Here is a 16,575-nt window from a genome sequence, read left to right on the forward strand (position 1 = left end):
CGACAGGGCTTCGCCTCTCTTCCTCCCTCCATCTCTTTTCTTTTTTTTCTGAAATTTTAGTGACGCAATTGAGGGGTGGGGGACAGCCAACCCTTATATAATTTGTGGGAGCTAGTCGCCCTGCAGCCGGGCGGCCAGAACCTGCCACCCCGCTGCCGGGCGGCCTGGGGGCCGGCTGCCTCTCTGCCGGGCGACCGGTCCTCTAGGGGCCGCCGCGCAAATATTCGCGAAATTTTTTGCAGAAAAGCCCATGCCGCCCTGCATCGGGGCGACCAGGTGCCGGCCGCCGGGTATATTTCTGTAAATTTTGAGAACGAAAAAATATTTTTGTAAAAAACAAAATTATAAAATATAAAAATAAAAAAAACGCCCCTGACGACGGCGGCAGAACGGCGTCTAGCCGTCTACCATGGCGCATGCTGCAGCAGGTTCCGGTCTCGACGCCGTCGGGCTGCGGCACGCCGGCGCCACGGCAGCAAGTCTCACCACGAGATTTTTAGCTAGTTTCCCGGGGGGGGGGGGCGGAATCGCTGAGCTGCCGCAAATCCGGATCCTTTCCCGCTTCACCGGCGACTTGAAGCCGGTGGTCAGGGATGCAGAGGGGATGGATCATGGATGGGGAAGCGCAACGCAACCCTTGGCGGCTTGGCGCCCGGCCGCGCGGCCCGCTTGTCAACAATGGAGGTACGTGCGCGGTTCTTGCTGCTGTCTTCGTAGCTGGTTCATCAGCGGGGAGCCGGAGACCGCCAAGGAACCAAGTAGGTAACGCGCTCTCTGATTGTACCGTAGATTTATCCACTGTCGTGGTTTTGCTAGTTGTCACACTATTTGGATGCTATGCTGCCTCTGCGCGGATAGTGGTGCTTGAGTGATGGAAAATGGAAAAGCTGTTAATCAGACAATAATGTTTGCTAGAATCATGGGAAAACTAGGATTAAACCCACACATTGGATCAATGTCTTTCTCAATGTGTGTATTCATCTATTGAAAGAACATAGCTATAATTCAAAGGCGCTACAAGAACACATTTTCAAGCTTTTGATTGACACTATGAACCACAAAAACGAGGGTTCCCAATAGGAAATATCTTGCTTAAGATGAGAAATGTGATTGGGGTGAGGGGCAGGAAAGGAATGGCTTGGGTGGCATTTCCAATTCGTTGCTGTTCTTCTCCAGCATTTCTAAGACTATGCTCATGGAAGGACGATTTCCTGGGGCCATTTGTATGCACCATAAGCCAACTACAGCCATATGCTTTGCAGTCTCTTCCAGGTCGGATGTGACTTCATGGCTTTGCACATCTTTCACTAAGCAGTCATAAATCCAGTTAGTAAAATACACTTCACTAGAATTCTCAGTATTTTCTTTAGCGTTTGTTCTTCCTCTCACCATTTGTAGTATCATCATCCCATAGCTGTAAACGTCTGACTTGGTCGACACAACTCCAAACCCTCTATAGAACACTTCAGGAGCAATGAAACCAATGGTGCCTCTTGCATCAGCCATCGAGAGAGCACTATCCTTGAGGTGACACAGTTTTGCCAATCCGAAATCAGCTATTTTGGGACAGAAGTCTTCATCAAGAAGGATGTTGTGGGGCTTAATATCAAAATGGATGATGCGGGTGCTGCAGCCCCGGTGCAAATACTCCAGACCTCGTGCGATGCCAATAGCTATTTTCCTTAATTGTTCCCATCCAAGTGCTGACCTTAAACTCTCTGAATAAATGTACTTCTCTAAAGAGCCATTGGCCATGTACTCATAAACAAGGGCCCTCTTAGATCCCTGTAAACAAAAACCAAGTAAACTGGCAATATTAACATGGGAAGTCCTACCAATACTAGTGACTTCATTTAGAAATTCCTCTCCATTGCCTTTGGATCCTTTTAAGAGTTTCACAGCAACCATACGTCCGTCTGGTAGAGTACCCTTGAATACTGTACCATAGCCACCTTCTCCTAGTTTTTCCTTGAAACATCTTGTTGCTTTCTTCAGATCTGAGTAACTGTACCTCTTCGGGGTTAGTGATTGATATCTCCTTAGTATCTCTTCCGTGTTTGATTTACTCTGAACATGCTTTTGGAGAATGAACAGGTTGAGCTTTTGTTTCCGACGGTATATGATCCAAACAAGACATGTGAAAAGCACACCAGCTGCAGCCGACAGGGAAGCTATAATTTCAACACAAAGAATAAAAACATTCAATGCAAGTACACTTGTAGCAAGTTGATCCTATTCTGTTATCCATAAGAGCTGCCATGCATAGCTCAACAGGCAAAACATACCTATTAAAATTAGTTTGACTTTGCGCCTCCCATCTGCAAGAAATACTGATTTTTAAAACAAAATCTCAAACACAATGGTAAAAAACAATCATAGTGTTATTAGAGGAATGTAGAAAACAGGCGCGATGTGACCAGAGATGGTGGCTTTAGACTGACCTACTGTGCTTCTCTCTAACATCATGGTATCATCTAATTTTCTCAATATTTTCATTTTTTGATGGACTAGATTTACTTTCTAAAATTGATTCCATTTTTTCTCTAAATTTATATTCAAGTGTTCTTTATGAAAAATGCAGTGTGTTACCTGTTGCAAGATCTTCCATGTACATTAATTACAAAAATGCCACTACCAAACCTGCTACTGAGGTGTTTTTATCAATACCGCCTGCTTGTAATTTTTTAAGAATATTCAGTGGCTAGTTAAAAACATGCTACTTTCTGCTCTGTTTTCTACTGGACTGAGTGTGATATCAAACTGTGCTGATTATAAGGCCTTGACTCCTTTAGTTGGCATGTGAACTCTCAATCTTGCTAATTCAGGAAATTCCATTGTCATTGATTTTTTTTAATTACGTCCTTTATCTGACATGTTTTAATATAAGTGAGCTAACGCAAGATGATAGAACATACAGTAGAAGTATATTTCTACTATTTTATAAATTCCTTAACATTAATAAGTAGGCATGCATAACTTAGTATGTCATAATAAGGCATGAAAGCAGTTTTCTTATTTCAAATGCAGTAGAAGAATCTGAACTTTTGTATATCAGAGACTCTGCTTCTTTCCCCATTAATTGATTTGATTTTAATAATTTCAGAAATGAACTCACCAGACGGCAGCTGCCACGTCAAGAGGAAGCCATTGCTGATGAGTTGCTCATAGTTGCTTGCGTTCACCTTGCCGAATGTCCCCAGCACTGGCACAAGAGTAGTGCTACAGCCCTCCACTGAGTACTGCGTATAGTTGCTCGAGTCATTGTAATGCCCTCCAACTGCAACACGAACAAACAAGCTGCTGCTGCATTTCGTCTCCACAAGCCCCCTATCCGCCTCTGGTATCTTGGTGCAGTTGTAGAAGATGAGGTTCAGATTGACAGGGCTGATCGAGAATGGAAGGCCGACTTTGGAGGAGGTATTAGCAGTCAGAACATGACAGCCTTTTGAGTCGGATGTGCTGAAATCTGCAACCTTGTGGATATCGGCGACAAGCAAGGAGCTGTTGTCATAGAAGATATCGAGGATCCGGAACCGGTACTTACGCCGGTAGTACCCGAGGTATGGGATGCTGTTGTTGCAATGGACCTCGAAGCCCATCCGGCCGCATTTCGTGTCGGTTGCCTGCTCCGGGACGAATCCGAATGGGTCTGCAATTGTCAGGTTGCCGCATGTCTTGGGTGAGCAGTTAGCCCCTTGATCAACTGGTTCAACGGCTGCTGCTATCTGTGAAAGAGTCATGCACAGCAAGAACAAGCTGATGGAGGACATCGGAGCAGAGGTGATAAAAGCGTGGAGATAAGAGTTCAGAGATGCACATAAGGAGGTAGGAATGGGGTGGATATGAAGTACTTGTTGGCTGGCCGATCAATGAGCGATGGAGTGCCCGAAGGGCAAGTCTTGATCATGGAGATTTTTTTTTCTTTTTGAAATGTTGACCGTGGAGTTGAGACGGCTGAAGTGAAGTCTGAACCACAACCACTGCACAGTGACTGATCGAGTATGCTTTTTGATCACAACGTCATGGTCGTATTTGGCTAGCTTAGTCCAGTCACCGTCATGAGCTTCTAGTCCTTTCTCCTTCAGTCCTTTGTTCCATCTACGTAAGCTTAAAGTCTTGTTCGCTGCACCTGGTTGCGGCGACGCCGGGACTGTACAGCCGAAACCAATTCTAGGACGACGATGCTGACGGCCGATCAATGACTTACGTAAGCTAATCCGAGTATTAGCAATTCCAGGGCCATGGAAGGATGCAACAGCAGCTGGGTACGCCTTGGAGGGGGTTTGCTTCTTGGCTGTCTCTGAAAAAGGATGTTTGGGCTCATTCTGACCATCCCGAGGCCTTTTCTTGGCCCCCTTCCGCCCTGGCGCAGACACCGGGGCTGCTGCAGTTGCCGTCTCGGCGTCTCGCCGTCGAGAGGCGCGGCGGCGGCGGCGGCGGCGGACACTGGACACATGCGCGAACCACCACTAGTGCCGCCATCCCCTACCGCGCGCGCAACCGCAGCTGCTACCCCGCGCGCCTGGGGCCTGTGGTCAGAGCAGCAGGCAGGCTGACGCAATCTCGCCTTGCGCCGTCGATGGCGCAAAGACGCAAAACCTTTCTGGGTCACCCGCCTGCCCTAGCTCGTTCTCTTCATCCAAGGACCGAACAAGCAGTGTGACCTCCCAAGGAACCAAGCAGGTAACATGCTCTCCATTCTGCCGTAGATTTATTTATTTCTATAATTTTGCGAGTTTCAGTTGTCAAACTCGTCAGTTAATTCTGATGATGCTTAGCTTTATGAAAAAACGTGTTCTGATTTTGGATGGGTCGTTACCAGTACACTACAGTATATTTGAAGGGGGAAAAAGGTTTACTATTGACCAAACTAGGCGTTTGGTTTTGTGGACTTTATTGGGATTTAATCCTGAGGATCTTTGGAACCGTGGGGGGTTCTTAGGAATACTGACCAGACTTCAGAAATGGTACACCGCATCCTGAAATTCCCAGAACGGTCTCTGCTGAGACTCAGAGTAATTGGACTAGTTCTGTTTGTCCATATGTCTCTTAGGAAATGTTGGTGCCCTTCTGAGTAACGGAACTCAAATATAAACCTTTCCAAGCCCATTCTACACGGGATCGCCATGATCAGCTTCATCTTCATATGCCGATGAGTCTTGTGCCTCCAGTATCTTACTTGATGCTGCTTGCCCACTTTAAGATGCATCTCTCAACAACTCAAATATGGACGATATGTCTAAGATACCTGAGCTAGAAAAAATGAAAAATAAATTTGTGTGCCTAATTTGATACTGGTAATCTCTGGATATTACGCAACCATATATGGATAGTGCTGCATGAGTAAAGGAAAAGCAACAAACTGGCAATCAACGAGGATATTAATTTGATAATATTTTGTCTAAAGAAACCCCCCTTCGGTCGTACTATGTATGACATCATATGCAAGATAGAGAGTACTGTTGTAGGATAGTAGCGTTTTACCTTTTTCTTAAAAAATCATAGTAATTTAAGACTTGTACCTCCTCGCTTATACACAGCAGGTGTATATACAGACTATTACAGGGATATGTTCTGAGCTAAAATAGCATGCCTCTCGCTTTCTCTGAAGTGTTCGTTTTACATCTGTCATAGAATTTTCCCATTCCCAAGGTTTATCTCCTCAAAAGAACCTTGTGGTTTGGTAGAACTGCTGGGACTCCTGCTTTCTGTATCCAAACTGTATACTGAATCTTCGCTGAAAAAAAAAGAAATTAGTTGTATATACCCACCTATTAAAAATTACAATTGCAGAAATATCTAGAGAGAATATCTTACAGTATTTGGCTGAAGTTTTGTTTTGGGGGCATGTCCAAACTGTCTAATCCTTTTTCAAACATTTCTAAAACCTTGGTTATTGTCGGACGATGCATAGGCAATACTTGTATGCACCAAAAACCGATCAAAGTCATCTTTTTGGCAATTTCATCAACCTCACTTGTGACCTCACAAGCCTGTAATCCATCATCTTTGGTAAAGTGGTCATAAATCCAGTGTGGAAAATACTTTTCACTTGACTTTTGAGCCATTGATTTCACATTTTTTCTGCCTCCAACCATCTCTAGCAACATCATTCCATAACTATAAACATCTGATTTTGTTGAAACAACTCCAAAGGTTCGAGAATAAACTTCAGGAGCAATGAATCCAATTGTTCCTCTAGCACCGGTCATTGAAAGCTTACTCTCCTTGGTATGACACAATTTAGCTAAACCAAAATCAGCAATCTTTGGGCAAAAGTCTTGATCTAGAAGGATGTTTTGAGGCTTGATATCAAAGTGGACAATCCGTGTATTACAACTATGGTGCAAGTATTCTAGGCCACGAGCAATCCCAATTGCTATTGTATAGAGCTTTTGCCAACCTAAGGTTTCTTTGGGGTTCTCAGAATAAATATACCGATCCAAAGAACCATTAGGCATGTACTCGTATATAAGAGCTCTTTTTGTGCGCTCCAAACAAAACCCAAATAGGCTGACAATATTAACATGAGATGTCCTTCCGATGCTCATAACCTCGTTCACAAATTCATCACCATTTCCTTTGCACTCATGCAAGAATTTCACAGCAACCAGGCGACCGTCATATAGCCTTCCTTTGAAAACTGTTCCATAACCACCTTCTCCAAGCTTATTATTGAGAGAAGAAATTATATTCGCTACCTCTGTGTACTTGTATCTTTTTGGAGCTAGGGATCCATATGATACTATTAGAGAAACCATATCAGTGTTCCTTTCAGTGGTGTACATAGTCTTTGTGCCAAGGAGAAACCATATCAGCACACAAATACATAGAACAAGTAAGCTTGCAGCTGCTACTGTTGAACCTGAGATTAAAGTATATGTTATTTAAATTGAAAAAAATCAAAATGCATACATTATTGTTATTCTATCAACGCTTTCTGCGCTCTAATTTTGGTAGTGCTCTACAAGACCAGTTAGAATGCTTGCCCCTGCTATCTGAACAATACCACCACAGACCACTTTGGCCACATTAGCTAGCCTATCTGATATTCCCATTGATTGAACACTTCATAGTTTTCTTCTGGAAGTGATAAATATTTAGTAGGAAGAATAACAGAGGAAAATCGCCAAATGTCCCAGTTAGAGTACACCCAGTTAATTCGGGGTGGTCATGTAGTAATATAGTATGAGACCTAACAGAATCCCTTTTTGGATCCTTCAACAGTGCTTCTGCTCAGTAGCAGAGCTATTAAAAGATTAATGGGCCAGCTAAGTTAGCTCATGTAAAGTTCCATGATAGTGGGGATCAAATACTGCCATACTGGAACATGCATGCACTAAAAGTTCCCTTGATTTCAACGGCTACAACAGAGAAAATTATAACATGAGGGGAGCCATGGTCCTGCCAGCTAACTCCATCGATGTTTCTGCTTTTTTTTTACAGGGAACATGTCAGCATTCAAGTGAAACGTGTCAGTATATGATCATTAGATGATGGAACAAACTATAATAACCTTGATTTGAATGGGTGCTGTTTTTATCATGCTGAGTTCCAACTCACTGTAGCATGTGGGCCAAGCTCGGTCAACACAACCTTACTAGATGATGTAAGAATTGCAGGCAAGAATATATTTTATCAATTTCTTCAAAAAAAGAATATATTTTATCGTTTTCTCACATAGGTACCAATCATGCTCCAGATGAACTATTCTTTTATGAGATGATAGCCTGCTTAAATTTATTTATATTATTAAGATCCAATAATGTGTTATGTATTTACCTATTATTGTCATCTTCCTGTGAGCCCTCTCGGTTGTTCCTGCAGTAGCCATAAGTTTGATTGACATTAGAAATTTGAGATTAACACATATGACTATTGTTTAAGTTAAAAAAATTGTTTGATTTTTTAATATTTCGGAGAACATATGTATCTACTTGCTATTGGAAACCAGGAAAGCATATTTTCTCAGCTCATTTGATTGAAGAAAGAAGGTCATTGATTAAACAAGTGAATCTTTACCTATTTTTAAAGCATGCAACGTTTCCACCAGAAATTCTGGTTTGGTCCAAAAATATCATCAATGGGTGGACACAAGAGCGTATATAATGAGATTTGAGCAATTAATACTGTATTGTAACATAAGTTAGGCTGATGGCGAGTGTAAGCGTGCTCTGTTTTTTTTTCTTCAAAAAAAGCAAGGTTATATTGTGCTATCTATTTTTGCCTTGCCAATTTCCTCAAGATTAGTATTGTAGTAGCAAAACCGAAGAAAGTTTGGGCTATATTAGTGATTTAGTGTTGATGCTTAATCAAATGAATTATTCAACAATATGGCATTGAACTCACTGCAGGTGACGCCATCGGGGTAGCGGCAACCCTCGCAGCGCTCCGGGAAGTACTCAAGCATAAACCCTGCCTCCATGATCCGCTGATAGTCCGCCCCCATAGCCCCGTCGTATGCCATCACCGGCACCATCGACACGCTGCAGTTCCCCGGCAGTGTCATCGAGACGTCGTCGGGCCTGTACTGGCCAGAAAGCCAGGCGAAGGAGCCATTCGCGCTGCAGCTCAGTGGCGCCCAAGAAGGAGGCAGCTGCTGTGCTCGCAGGTTGCAGCCGTGGAGGAAGAACAGCTCCTGGTTCATTTCGGAGCTCACGTAGAACGGCTCGAGGACGGAGGAGGCGTTGGCCAACTTCTCGATGTTGCAAGCGCCATCCAACAGGTCGGTGTTGGCGACTCTTATAAGCTTCATTTCGTAGAAGATGGCCTGGATTCGGTATGTCCAGAGCGAGTTCTTGAAATAGCAGGTGGCGTTGTCACATGTCACCTGGAAGGCTTGGTGGCCGCCGCACTCCGGCGAATGCGTGCCGGCGAGCCAGAACGGGTAGGCGATGCTCAGGTCCCCGCACCACGCCGGTGCGCAGGGCGCCGTCGTGCTCGGAGCCGGGGCGCCTGTCGTGGTGGATCTGGTTTGGGGAATGAGCAGTAGCAGGGCCAAGCACAGCGAGGTAGCAGGAGATAGGAGCATCATCTTGGCAACGCAATGGCAAAGGAGAGTATTGCAGGCTTGCAGCTGCTGGAAGATTGCTCGTTCAGTTGGAGTAGGCGACAACATGCTAGTCAGGAGTGAGAGCGTGCAATTGAATGATGTTGCAACGAATTCAAGTATTCAACTATGGCGGGCGTACATTTCCTTTCGATATTTTGTAATGTACTATTGTTTCCTTCTGCTTTTTAAATTAAAGCAAGGTTTGACCCCTTGTGATCTCCGATCCAACCCCACATTTTAAAGTTTAGCCATTAATATTGTCAACATCATTTTTGTGAAAGGGGAACACAATCTTTGTTGCAATATTATTGGGGAAATGCCTACACATGCAAACGTGACCAGGTCAAACACTTGTCTGACGTGACATAGGCACGACCCACCATGGTCCAATCTAATCTCCTACAGTCCTATTCTCCTATCATATGTATGTTTTCCACCTCTACAACAACACGGGAGTCCGTTTATTTGGAAATACTCTCCCAAAATGACTTCAATCTAGTGAAACTAAGATTTCTATTTCTAGTTCATTTTAGACTAATCTAACAAAACAACTTTACATTATACAGTACTTCAATTTACCCACAGAGACTGATAATTAATGAGTTAATGTCCAGATTAAGAGCCTATTTGAGAGCACTGCAGCTCCAAAAAAAAATAGCTCTGGAGTAGCAACTCCATATTTTTGCAGCTCCACTCCACTAACTCCACAAAAATATGGAGCTATTGTACGTATTTGGCTTATTATTACAATGCTCCAACTCCAGAAATCAGCTAACTTGTTGTAATTAGTCTATTTTAATTCTTGTGAATGGGCTCACATGTAACTCACTCTTCTCCCCTTCTCTTCCATCTTTATCAACACCTAGTCTTATTACCTCTACCTCATACGGAGTATTCACTTTACCCTTCACTTGTCTCTCTTCTCTCACCTCCTTCAACCGCCAAGTTTACATAAAATTTGGTTCAAAAACCATCAAAATCACTTGGGATAGAAATACTTTTGAAAACAAAGTAAAAACACCAGCTAGTAGGACACGCACTTCCAAGTTCCAACAACTTCGAGGCCACGGCAACTCGCTCATAAGTCATAAGAGCAACCACAATGTATAAACAACTTTTGTGTAAGTAGTCCATAGCTATTGTTGTTGTCACAATATATATGGATATGTCATGATAGAATCTGGAGTGAGAGAGGAGATGGAAGAGAGAGTAATATTTGTTTATTTCTTATGGGCAGTCCATAGCACTATGGGTACCTTTTGCTATAGACTGCTATATGGACCACTTCTACAATATTTTACCTAGCCTATAGTGAATACTTTATTGCTATAGACTACCTTATGGCAAACGTTGTGGTGCACTCGATTCCGTTACTGAAGATTCAGTGAGATAGTCGTAGATGTCAATAAACGGAGCAAATGTGCACAAGAAGGCTTGAATTATCAGAGATTATGATTAGGCGTGAATTCCTGTATAATTAGGCATGAATTTGCAGCAGAACAGAAACAACATACAAATGGGATCGATTTAACGACTCAAATACAGACATCAATTTCTTTGAGAAAAAACATTTTTTGTTGGTACAAGTTAGTCGAGGGGAAAAATGGACAAATTGCTCAATTTATTGGCCGCTTCAGTAATCCACACAAACAATGGGGGGAAACATTGTGGTGAATACTTTATTGCTATATGAACTACCTTATGGCAAACATTGTGGTGCGCAGGTTGCAGGCATGCGCCGGCTTCCATGCCCGCTGCAGGATGCGTGCGAGCGGATGCCTCCGCCTGGGCCCGCAAGCAGAGATCCATCGGCCCGTCTCCGCCGGCGGCAAGTCAAGCGCCCGTTTTTCTCTCTCCTCTCTTCTCTCTCCTCCACGTAGGATTCAACATGCTTACAGCCTATTATAATGCTGTTCTAATTGAGCAGTAAGCACCACCGACACGCAAACCCAATAGACCAAGGCTATAATAAGTCATCAATAGCACATAACACTGTTTGAGCTTACAAACTCCACACTGAAGCAAAAAAGGCTCGACTGACAGGGATTGGACTGAGTCAACGTTCCCCTGCATACGTAGTTTGACGGAGGCTAGTCAACCAACTGTCCTGGACCTCTCTGTTCGTGAGCTGTGCTCCCTGGCGCCATGGCGCGGTTGATGTAGTCAACACGGATGACGTCGCGCGTCACATGTTAGATGATCTGCGCCACCAACAGTACTCTCCCTTTTTAAGCACCATGCGGAATGAAGGAATTCTATAGGATTTTCGCAGGAATCAAATATAATTCTAGCTTGTGCACAAACAAAGTTTGCTGTTCATTGAGATTTGAGATCTACTCCTTCTGTTTTTATTTACTCGTGTCTATAAATTTGATCGAGGTTAGTTAAGTTTGTTCTAAGACAAACTTATTGCAACATGTAAATAAAAAACAGATAGAGTAGTCTTATTTTGCTTCTTTTACCTATCTCATCACCTGGTAACCAATAATAATACTTTTCTCTTACATCAAATCAGCATCACCCACCAGCCATCAGTCAGCCAATAATACTTTTCACTCACAGCAAATTAGTACCAGCCACACAAGCCACTCAAGTTGAAACAAGTCCACAACCGAGACCTGAAGGTTCGTGGGCTTTTAGGCCCACATGAGTGACAGGGCTATAATCTGGCCCGTTATGGACAAACTGTAGACACGAGGCAGGCCGGTTGATGGGCCGGGCCCGTCCGCTGCAGCTGCCATCTTCGCCATCTCGGCGTCTCGCCGGCGCGAGGAGGCGCGGTGGTTAACGCCAGCACGAGCCACCGCCCACCGCTGCGGGCCACCATCCCCTACCGCGCGGTCGCATCTAGTGCTGTCGCGTTAGCGGGAATCGCCGAACAACCTCCGCCCCGGCTGCCCTAGCCTCGCTGATTTGGTTGAATAATTGAATGGCATCCAAGGAACAAGTAAGTAGATTGCTCTCCGATTCTGCCGCAGATTTACTGATTATTGTTGACTTGCTGTGATTTTGCAAGTTTCAGCTGGCACACACGTAGGCCAATTTGATTAGGTGCTCTGGTTCATAGAAAACGCGTTCTGATTTTAGATTGGGTAGTTACCAGTGCGCCCGCTATACTTGAAGGGGAAAACTTTTACGATTCACGAACATCAGGGAGTTTGGATTAAGTGGAATTTTCTTTTTTTTTCTTTTTGAAATTTTACAGTATATAGATATTACAGGGATTTGTTATAAGCTCAAACGAAACTTGTTAATATGTCTGACCTCCAATGCAAGATAATACAGCAGGCTAGTGACCTTTCTTTTGATAACAATAACCATCCAGTAGACCAGTACCTTCAGATTTGGACCCCCATCACTATAAACAATAGATTATTCACAATGATACTGTCGGAACATGTTTCCACTTGCAATGAAATGCCTAAAGATGTTATTACTTCTAGAATAGGTGTCCGTCTCAGAGTGGGTGACAACAACTGTTGTCGGATTTCTGAAATCTCCTTCATCTTTAGTATGTCAGTTCAGTCGTCACTATAAGCTTGTGTTTCCGTAGGACAGCTGGAACTTGCACTTTCTACATCCAAATTATAAGCTGGACCTTCGCTGGAAAAAAGGAAAGGAAAAGTAGCTGTATGTATCAACTTCACAAAAATGGTATTGGACAAATACAGAAATGAGTAGAAAGATATCTTACAATACTTGACTGAAGTTTTGCTTTGATGGCATCTCCAATTCGTCCAAGCCTCTTTCAAACATTTCTAAAACTTAGGTTATTGTAGGGCGTTGCATAGGTAATATCTGTATGCACCACAAGCCAATCAAACTCATCTTTTTTGCAATTTCCTCAACTTCCTGTGTAACGCCACAAGCTTGTAATCCATCATCTTGACCAAAATGATCATAAATCCAATCTGGAAAATAGTTTTGACTTGACTTTTCTACAGCTGTTTTCACATTTTTCCTGCCTCCAACCATCTCTAGCAACAACATTCCATAACTATAAACATCAGATTTTGTCGAAACCACTCCAAATGTTCGTGTGTGCACTTCAGGAGCTATGAATCCGATTGTTCCTCTAGCACCAGTCACTGAAAGCTTGCTCTCCTTGGTACGGCATAATTTAGCTAGACCAAAATCAGCAATCTTGGGGCAAAAATTGTGATCAAGAAGGATATTTTGAGGTTTGATGTCAAAATGGACAATGCGTGTATTACAACTGTGGTGCAAATATTCTAATCCACGGGCAATTCCAACTGCTATTGCATAGAGTCTTTCCCATCCTAAAATCTCTTTGGGATTCTTTGAGTAGATGTACTTATCTAAAGAACCATTGGGCATGTACTCGTATATAAGAGCTCGTTTTGACCCCTCCAAACAAAACCCATATAAGCTGACAATATTAACATGTGAGGTCCTTCCGATGCTCATAACCTCGTTCACAAATTCCTCCCCTTTTGCTTTGGAATCATGCAAGAATTTCACAGCAACTAGACGGCCATCATGTAGCCTTCCTTTGAAAACCACACCATAACCACCTTCTCCAAGCTTATTATTCATCGAAGATGTTATCTTCATTGCTTCTGAATACTTGTACCTTTTTGGAGCTAGTGATCCATGTGATGATATTAGTGCCTCAATGTTCCTTTCATTGTTTCTGATGGTCTTTTTGCAAAAGAGAAAACATAGTTTTTGCCTCTTTATATACCATGCCATCACACAAATACATGGAAGGAGCAAGCTTGCACCTACTGCCATCAACACTGAGATTAAAGGATGTGTCACTTTTGTCTTAAAAAAAGGGAAGTTTTATTATGGACGTGAGAACTATGTAAACATTGATAATCTATATATCTTATATAGATAGCACCCACTAACTATTTCTCTCTTCATGCAAGGTGTCCACCTCATTCTCCACTAAGTGTCCCACTAACTTTCAACTACCTTATTAATTACAAAAAATATTCATGTCATCTCTACAATATGCAATACTTTTAATCTTTAATTAAGTAAAGTAAAATCATATACATACTCTATTTTTTCATCACCTATTCTTCTATAATGTGATCAAATATTCTATTGGTGTTTCTTCTTTTAGCTCATCGATTTTTACGAGATTCAATAAACAAGAAAATGTCCATATGACCTCTACTATGTGCAATACTTTTAATCTTTAATCTATTAATGTAAAGTCATATACATACTCTATTTTTGCAATACTTTTAATGTTTAATCTATTAACGTAAAGACTTATATACATACTCTATTTCTTTGAGCACCTATTCTTTTATAATGTGATCAAATATTCTATTGATGTTACTTCTGTTAGTTTATCGATTTCTACCAGATCTTGATAAAAAATAACATGCAAGTAAAATTCATATCACCTATATAGCCTATATAGATGACACCCACTAAAGCCATTAACTCTATTTCTCTTAACATGCAAGTTATCCGGATCATATAGGAACCCATTATATCAAATATCACATCAACGTCCACTAGGGCCATCTATTTATGTTTTGCATCGATTTTTTTGTGAATGTTGCCATGCAATCATCTTAATTTTTCTACTTTCAAATTTCACGTTAAAATTTTATTTAAGAAATCCCGCAGCAACGCCCGGGGTATCACCTAGTTAGATATGAAGATATGGCTATTTGTAGCATATTTTGAATAATCATTTGTCACAATTGAAATCAATGGTTAGAAATGAAGAAATGGCTAAACATAATTAAGTACCTATCAGTATTGCCTTTCTGCCAGTCCTCTTGCTGCCACCTGGAAAAAGCGCGTAATATTAATTATGAAAAGGCAATATTTGTACTACTATATTGATGGTTCCAAAAGGAGGGGAATAGATGAACTATGCAACAGGGGAAGGGAGATCGATCCATCGCTGATGGTGAAGGGCTGAAGGGCAGGTGAGTCTTTCTACTTTCTTTATGTGGAGGCATGTTTCTTAAATTTAATCTTTTTTTTTACAATCACAGTCACAGAAACCATGAATTCAGTATGACAGCTAACAAGTACTACTATGATAATGGTTTACTTTTGGTGAACTGCATATAACACTGATTATCATGAACAGTGGTGTTGACAATATGCAGTGAATGATGATTACTAAAAAAAGCTTCATCTGAGTACGGAGTACTGTAAAGCAGGTCCAAATCCAAACTAACATGCACTCACCGCCGCAGGTCATGGGGTAGTGGATGCCGTCGGGGCAGTTGCACGAGAAACCCATGCCATTGTCAGGGTATATGCACTCCCCGCCGCTGGCAATGCATTTGGAGCAATCCCCCGAGACCGCCGTCCACTCCAGGAGAAATCCTCTCCTCATGCCCGCGACGTAGTCGTGCCCGTGCCCGTGCCCATCTGGAGCCGCCGGCGCCGGAAGAGTGGGCACGACGGTGACGAGGCAGCCCGGTGGTGTCGCCCGGTGGAATCTGCCGCTGCTTCCAAACCGCCCTCCGAACCCGACGAACGACGCGTTGTCATCGCAAGGCAGGCGCCGGAACCCAGGCAGAGCCTCTGGCACGGGCTCGCTGCATCGGGAGAGGAACCGGAGCTCGCTGTTGGCCTGGCTGATGGCGAACACCCCCAGCCCCATAGCGGCCAGCGAGATGTTGAAGCACGGCGCCGGGCAGCCGGTGGCGAGGGGCAGGTTCTCGTCGACGACGTGGACGGAGCTGTTCCGGGCGAAGATGGCCACCACCCGGTACGCCTGGAACACGGAGTGGCTGAGGAAGGCGCCGCTGGCGTTGCACTTGAGCTGGAAGGGCGGCGACCCGCACGGCGGCCGGCCGGGCTCCTCCAGCCAGAACGGGTAGGAGACGTTCAGGCCCCCGCACGCCTTGGGCGAGGGCGAGCAGCCTGCTGGGTGCTCGGGCGGTGGCTCTGGTGCGCCGCGGGACGGACTGGCAGTTGAGAGCCGTAGCAAGAAGGCCAGAGCGTGGAGAAGACCAAGCGATGGCAGGAGCGCTGCAGCCATGTCTCCTCTCTTGTGTTGCGGATGCTGGGAGAAGAGTTGAGATCATGGACATGGAGTGCGGCCACCGGGCTGTGCCATGGAGGCCTGGAGCCCACCGAAGTTTTCAAGTGTTGCTGATTGCCCGTGCACGATGGTCCGCGGATGTGACCAAGTCTCAGCTTAGTCGTCGTCTCCACTCTCCACCACTCATCAGTCATCACTGGGTCAGTACTCAGTAGTGGTCGGTCCAATTCGATCCTTTTCAGGCGTGAATGAATTCAATGCAGCGAGTCGATCCTTCAGAAACAAAAAGAGACAGAAAACTTCTGGCTACTCGAGCTAGGCGCGCGTGCGCCCGACAGTCTTGCTTGTACCCATCGACTGGGATTTGGGAAGGACAAGCCCAAACGGATCAAAAATTTCTTGCAACTGAACCCGTGCTCTGATAATGTGTCCGTCCGGGTTCACACAAGCTGACTCGCCAGCATGACTCGCCGGCGACGTGGTCAGCGGGCGCACCACAATCTTGTCGACCCCAAGTCGTCGGTGTCAC

General features: G+C 43.9%; 3 protein-coding genes and 2 long non-coding RNA genes across 9 annotated transcripts; 2 read left to right on the forward strand and 3 right to left on the reverse strand.

The window, feature by feature from the left end:
* Positions 1-518: 518 nt before the first annotated feature.
* On the forward strand, positions 519-9,268 carry LOC120706061. 4 transcript variants are annotated; one of them, XR_005688168.1, is made up of 4 exons: positions 519-758; positions 3,104-4,683; positions 7,447-7,609; positions 8,355-9,268. It is a non-coding gene; the product is annotated as an uncharacterized LOC120706061 (long non-coding RNA). The 4 variants fall into 4 exon arrangements; XR_005688170.1 differs by lacking the exon at positions 7,447-7,609 and having other exon boundaries at positions 519-762; XR_005688167.1 differs by lacking the exon at positions 7,447-7,609.
* Positions 908-3,809, reverse strand: LOC120706057 (LEAF RUST 10 DISEASE-RESISTANCE LOCUS RECEPTOR-LIKE PROTEIN KINASE-like 2.4). The gene is made up of 3 exons (XM_039990629.1): positions 3,116-3,809; positions 2,286-2,318; positions 908-2,171 (listed from the first exon to the last, which is right to left on the reverse strand). Exons 1-3 carry the CDS (start codon positions 3,768-3,770, stop codon positions 1,093-1,095), a joined length of 1,767 nt encoding a protein of 588 aa, XP_039846563.1. The 5' UTR covers positions 3,771-3,809; the 3' UTR covers positions 908-1,092.
* On the reverse strand, positions 5,293-7,450 carry LOC120706059 (LEAF RUST 10 DISEASE-RESISTANCE LOCUS RECEPTOR-LIKE PROTEIN KINASE-like 2.5). The gene is made up of 2 exons (XM_039990632.1): positions 5,818-7,450; positions 5,293-5,737 (listed from the first exon to the last, which is right to left on the reverse strand). The coding sequence occupies exons 1-2, from the start codon at positions 6,786-6,788 to the stop codon at positions 5,629-5,631; spliced, it is 1,080 nt and encodes a 359-aa protein (XP_039846566.1). The 5' UTR covers positions 6,789-7,450; the 3' UTR covers positions 5,293-5,628.
* A 3,008-nt stretch (positions 9,269-12,276) lies between the features above and the next one.
* Positions 12,277-16,150, reverse strand: LOC120706065 (LEAF RUST 10 DISEASE-RESISTANCE LOCUS RECEPTOR-LIKE PROTEIN KINASE-like 2.1). 2 transcript variants are annotated; one of them, XR_005688171.1, is made up of 4 exons: positions 15,242-16,150; positions 14,792-14,830; positions 12,747-13,812; positions 12,277-12,655 (listed from the first exon to the last, which is right to left on the reverse strand). XR_005688171.1 is itself a non-coding variant. In XM_039990639.1 (3 exons), exons 1-3 carry the CDS (start codon positions 16,041-16,043, stop codon positions 12,818-12,820), a joined length of 1,836 nt encoding a protein of 611 aa, XP_039846573.1. In that variant the 5' UTR covers positions 16,044-16,150; the 3' UTR covers positions 12,277-12,817. The 2 variants fall into 2 exon arrangements, 1 of the variants encoding a protein (XP_039846573.1); XM_039990639.1 differs by having other exon boundaries at positions 12,277-13,812.
* On the forward strand, positions 14,215-16,334 carry LOC120706067. Its single transcript, XR_005688172.1, has 2 exons — positions 14,215-14,973; positions 15,250-16,334. It is a non-coding gene; the product is annotated as an uncharacterized LOC120706067 (long non-coding RNA).
* The last annotated feature ends 241 nt before the right edge of the window (positions 16,335-16,575 follow it).

Source organism: Panicum virgatum, chromosome 5K (assembly GCF_016808335.1).
Source record: "Panicum virgatum strain AP13 chromosome 5K, P.virgatum_v5, whole genome shotgun sequence".
NCBI lineage: Eukaryota > Viridiplantae > Streptophyta > Magnoliopsida > Poales > Poaceae > Panicum > Panicum virgatum.